The following is a 6,000-nucleotide window of genomic DNA, read 5'->3' as shown; positions in this document are numbered from 1 at the left end:
GATATATTTTTGTGTGAAGAACCAGCACTGCGAAATGTATTCCTTCTTGTGATATTACACATCCCCCTTTTGTATAACTGCAAAGTGCAAAACCAAAATTCTTGATGCAAAAGCTATAAACATAACAAAATGAGAAGTAATAAGAACAAAAAAAGCTATCGGTGAAGGAGACCAAAAGCATGCCGGCCACCTCTGCATATCTAACAAGTAGATAAAACAAGTCACATTTTTTTTTCTTTGTTTGAATTTTCTCAGATAAAAATGTTTTTAAAGATAAACATAAATGAGTCAAGCTAGTAAAGATGCTACCGCTGTCTTGCCTACCTTAGAGCTGGAAGTATTGAACTGTAACATAAAAAACAAAACCAAAAAATAAGAGAGCTAACAACCATCAATACAACTGTTTTACACCAAAGGTCTTTAAGGAATATTTACAAATGAAGCCATTCATGCTCTTTTGGGGATTCTTTTAAAAGCTATCATTACACAAATACAACATTATAATCATTACGGCAGGCAACAGTCACAAATAAAGAGTTTGAATAGATTGTAGATGGATAAATTTAAGAAGATTTTCTTTTCGGGGCAAAAGAACGATGCAGAGCTGTCCTGAATTTAAAGGGACTCGGCTCCAAAATGTCTCATTCTTCCAAAGAAGGAAATGTCAACGGGCACAACGCTGAAGAGATTCAATGTCTGTTCATAATTCATAACCACTGAACAAAAAAAATAACGTGTAATAATGAATGTCTTTTTTCTTGACTTTTTTGTTATGACACAGGAATCCTAACCAATGAGTGATGTCTGGACAAGGGTAGAGTTTGTGTGTATTTCAGAGCGGGGGAGGAAGGGGGGGTGTTTCGATTGAGAAGGGATGATGATAGGAAGAGGAGGAGAAGCTGTGCTAGTCAATCATGGCGGCAAAAGGCGTGTTTTTGTGGAGGTTGGGGTTTTGGCTGTGCCTGTTTCGACTGCGTACCGAGGAGAACATCATGTTGCAGCCCGGCACTTTGCACTTGTGCATCTCGCGCAGGTGGACAGTCTTGTAGTGCACCCGCAAGGTCCCTTTGTTGCTGTACATTTTGTGGCAGATGGTGCACAGAATGCCCCCTGTCCCTGCACCACCACCAGAGGACAGCAAAGAGAGCGAGGAGGAGTGGTCACTGGCCAAAAGCCCCTCGCCCTCTCGCCTTCGTCCCGTGCCTTCTCCTCCTCCTCCTCTGTCGCCCCCTTCCTCTCCCATGCCTGCCTGGCCCTGGGCATCAGCGCTGGGGGCGCAGTCTTCACCATCGCTGGTGCCCTCCAGGTCATCCAGCAGGATACCCTCGTCACTCCCCTCATCAGACTCGTGTGAAGAGTGGACGCTCCCACTGGACTGGACGCTGGAGGTGGTGCTTAGGTCCAGTACCATGTAGTCATCAGCGGGGCTGCGGTAGTAGCCACCGTTGCTATGCGAGTACTCAGTGCCTGCCGGGGAGCCAGTGTCATCCTCACGGCCCAGTCCTCGAGGCAGCAGACCCCCGCGGCTGCCCCCCATTGCCTCCAGGCTGAGATGGTGGCTGCTGCTGGCATAGATCTTGGCCAGGAACTCAGCGCGTAGGTCTTGGTGCAACGGCGTAAGCTGGGGGTCCAGCACGATGTCGTCCAGCTCTTTGGTCAGCAGTTTGCGGTGTAAGTTGATGTTGGAGCTATGCCTGCACAAAGACAGAAAAGAACAAAGCGCTTGGTTAATCTACTGCAACTGTGCTCTGTATGGATATATGAATACATATACTTCCTCAACTTTGATGCCCCAACACTGACAGCGTATTTATGATAAAGCTTGATCTCAGTAATGTTTGTGCTGGCGTTTTTTCAGTATCTTCAGTATCTAGTATATTTTCTGCCCACGTGGGTCTCGGGAGCCATGCAGCGCTCAGCCATTTGACTCAAGGCCGAGGTAGCGCTATTATGCTAACCCTGTGCTAACGCTAGAGTGGCTGTGCAGAATGCATCCCGCTAGCGTATTTAAGCCTGTCAGCGCGTCTGCAGCCACACTCAAATCCAATTGAGTCTGACTCAATTAAATACTTCAGCACATTGAATGGGTGTTTATCAGCTGATTCGAGCCATGTTAATGCGATAATCGAGTGGAACTGGATAGGCTATATTAGCGCCGACTTGGACAGCATTAGCACTGCTGAAGGTGGCTTAATCGAGGCCCCTGTGAACAAATAAAGTCCTTCCTTTAATAAAAATGGGCCTTTTCCTCTTCCAGAGGGTCGCATCTACAGAGTGAGGTATGGTCATTGAGTCTGGCCAAAGATTGGTCCTCATCGTCGGCTAACAGGGCACAATCTGAATTACATTATGTGAGGGCGTGTTCGTTATTTGAAACAGATGCACAACCATGCACTAATCCATAACGTGAGTAGCGATCTCTCCAGACCTCCAGCATGACAAAGTTTCAAATGATGCATACAAGGGTGGCCATAGCAGACAAAAAGGGGGAAAAAAAGAAACACTCAACAAAATAAAGCACAAAACATTTACTTCCATTTACTGCTGGTGTATGTATTTACATCCCATACAGCCATATTCCCTCTGATACACTTAGGACTCAAATTAAAGACAAACATGAAGTTAAGGGTTCCATTCCTTGCACATGGGGTCCATGCAAAGGGGACGCAACACACCGAAATGGTGGCCTTGGTGTGAAGGGGTGAGGGGTAGATGGATTGCACAATGTATAGTAGAGCTTACCAGCAGTGCCATGGTTGATGCAGTCAAAAAGGGTCCCTTTTTCTTAATTATTTAGTTCCCTATCCGACATTCTCCTGCAAGAAGTAGAAATACATTCAATAGAGGGACCCTTTTCTGTTAACAAGGCAGAGAGGAGCCGGCCACTAGAGTATCATCAGCCCTAAAGCAACTAATCAGCTGTCCACTGTCTGCTTGTGTGTCTGCGTGTAAATGTGTTAATTTGAAAATGTGATTGTGTGAAAAAAAGGCAGGGTGGGTTTCAATTCTGTATTCAATCAATAAAAAAATGCAAAGGTGGCTTCGCTAAGCATGATTTGATGTTTGTGGACTGCAATTCTCCACTCCTGTAGTGAACTGTGTATCGTGTTGCACCTAATGTACCACAGAAGACAATTCAATATAAGCCAAAGGGAAATAATTTAGTGGGACAGTAGATGAGAACAGAACAGAAGGTCCTGAGCAAGTAACAACAAAATCGATGACACTCCTGTGGGCGACTCCTTAGCAGCATGTCACCAGCCCAGAGATCACACCCTTACACTGCTCATAAGCTCTAGTCTGACATGACTAACTTGCATCTGATGACTTATCACACATACACACAACAAACAATATGCCATTCATAATATTATACATTTCAGACACTCTGAAATAAGCACCTTTAATGACAAAATATACATTTTCGTACATTATGTATTTATTGTCTGGCCTATGAAAGTAATGAATACTAATCCTACTGCTTTCCCACATTATTTTTTATCAGTAGCAACAATGAGCAGGATTGCAAAAAATTGTGTAGGGCAGCAATTAATCAAACTTATGGTTATAAAATGTCCAGCAAAATATTGGATGACTCTTTGGAATGGGCGTGGCTGTGACATGAGAGTCATTTGGATGATTTTTAATATGGTATGAACTCCCCTGGTGGCTGTAAGAGACCCATTGCCTCTGATCACTAACAGATCTTTACTGTGTGAGTGTGTGTGTGTGTGTCTGAGTGTGTGTAAGCTCATTTGCACTCGGTGCCTGAGCATTTATCTGTCCATTCATCAACTTTAGCATTTTTAACGGATTTCCCTCTCTCTCTCTCTCTCTCCCCCACTGTTTTTGTCATTGCCTCTTTTTAGCTGCCTCTACTCCAACTCTCCCTTCTTTACTATTCCAATCGCTTCTCTACACCCCCCCACCCCGACCCTCAAAGGCCGTTATATGGCAGGAAAACCAAATTGACAGGCTCATTTTTGCCAAAAGATGGGGGCGGCATCTCTGGAGAAGCCATTTTGACTTTGCAGAGGAGGAAGAAAAGGAGGAGGCAGAGTGTGGCTCTTAATGGCTCTTGTCCCGGGAATGTTAATCATCTTTAGGCTCCAGTGGCCCTGTCGCTCATCAGCCTACTGCGCACGTTTGCTAAATGAGTCGTAATGCAGAGATGAGAAAGACGAGAAGTCACATTAAACTGACGATGATATGATTTTGGCTTTTCTTCCTCCTCCTCTTCCCATCTTCTTCCTTTTTGTGAAATATCAGCAGAAGGTGGGCAGGTGACAATGTTTATCACTGCCGTTTTGTCTGTACCACTCTTATTGTTTCATGTGTCCTGTGTGCCTAAACAGGCCTAATTCTATGTCACTGCATGTCACATGTATAAAACTGATGATCTTGAATCTTGAGTTAGGGGGTGTGACTGTGATTTGTGTTTGACAGCAAGCTGCTCTGTGGAGGCTTTGGACTGGGTAAATTCACAGTTGCCAGCGCCACAGGCACAGCGGAGGGGACAGGGGACACAAACTCTCAGATATAATTAACCTTCACTCTCCCCAGTCTGCATTTGTAATGCGCGGGGTCATGCGCCTGCACATTAGAGCACCATGGGAATCTGGATGCGCTATGGCAGGCAGGGTCACTGGCGACAGTGATGATCATAATAGCGGCACAAAAAAATGATGCAGATAAGAGGGGTGAAGGTAGAGGAAGTGAAGAAGGGGAAGACCTTGTCATTCTTTTAAATATGATTAATGAGAGTAATAAGAGCTGTGATTATTGGGTTGTATGCTATTGCAGCAGTTAATCATAATGCGGTGTTTTGTTTTTTCAGTCGTTGCAAATAAATAAATCACTGCATAAGGCCATCGTAATGCCCGAGTCACTATAATGCATTATGGCATCAGTCATTTGTAATTAAAACCCCTGGGTGCATTCATATAACAAAATAAATATAGTCATCATAGAACATAGTATATATGATTAAATAAAAAGGCAGTGGTTAGGAGGCCATAACGTCATACGAGTCATGTTTTTGTTCTGCAGTTTACTTTTCCTGACATTGTGTCCCTTTGATTATATCCTTATCTTCCCACCCAATCGGAGTTTCACCTTTATTGTTTTCGAATGACACCTAACTCTGAACAGGAAGTGCTGAGGTGCTCCTGACTTCCTGACAGGAGGAGACAGCAGAAATTACACTGCACTTAAGCTGGGCCTACATCACTTGTGCAATAATTCCTCGAGTCCGGCCGAATCGCAGCTTGATCACGTGACATATGGCGTACATGATGTACAAGCACCGATTCAGCCGTCCCAACCAGGTCCCAACCGGCAATCAGCTGATCATGGGAAAAACAAGCCTGTTTGGAATGTTCCTCACTGTGCATATGGCAACACAGAACAAGCAGCAGAACATGGAGCTCGGCTCGTTGGGCTGTGGCAGCAACACACACAAGCCTTTTTAATGTAGCCTCACTTGTCATGAACGGAACAACATGGATAAAAGTTATATGACTGCGTTTGACCGCCTTAGACATTTACTGCGGGTGGACGTACTAGAATTGTTCTTACTGCTGGCTGGTTGTAGCACAGTCATAAGCCTCTGCTCTGGTGAAACTCAGCGCTTCCTTAAGTGTCATTATTGGGTCATTGTAGCAGATGTGCAACCAGACGGGCAGTCAGAGGACTTCAATAAAAAAGGACCACGGCTAAGCGTTACGATTTGAAGACGAATCCCAAGCTGCTGCTGATGGGGCATGAACTCTGATTCATGACGCTCCATGGACTTCATTAAATGAGGACAGGTCATGAGTCTGACTGTGCCCTTCCTATAGCACCCTCATAAAGTACAAAAACACTTTAATGTTATTAAACATATCCTCTAACCCGCTAAAAATATGCTCTTGAGAGTGCAGTGGCTTATTTAAGTCTTTGTTTGCATAAGTGACATTGTGTAACGATGCTCCCGGTGTACATGCACCAGTGTTCCGGGTA

General features: G+C 44.5%; 1 protein-coding gene across 8 annotated transcripts in view; it reads right to left on the bottom strand.

Moving 5' to 3' along the window:
• Positions 1 to 452: 452 nt before the first annotated feature.
• bnc2 (basonuclin zinc finger protein 2) overlaps positions 453 to 6,000 on the bottom strand; it is a 137,513-nt gene continuing 131,965 nt past the window's right edge. For all 8 annotated transcript variants that reach the window (XM_028977424.1, XM_028977431.1, XM_028977427.1 and 5 more), the window contains one exon: positions 453 to 1,694. In XM_028977424.1, coding sequence (XP_028833257.1) covers positions 905 to 1,694 — 790 coding nt within the window. In that variant the 3' untranslated portion in view covers positions 453 to 904. The remainder of the gene's footprint in view (positions 1,695 to 6,000) is intronic.

The sequence above is a fragment of the Denticeps clupeoides genome, chromosome 4 (assembly GCF_900700375.1).
Source record: "Denticeps clupeoides chromosome 4, fDenClu1.1, whole genome shotgun sequence".
Lineage (NCBI taxonomy): Eukaryota > Metazoa > Chordata > Actinopteri > Clupeiformes > Denticipitidae > Denticeps > Denticeps clupeoides.
Note: the sequence above shows the minus strand (reverse complement) of the source record. Positions and strands in the feature narration are given on the sequence as shown.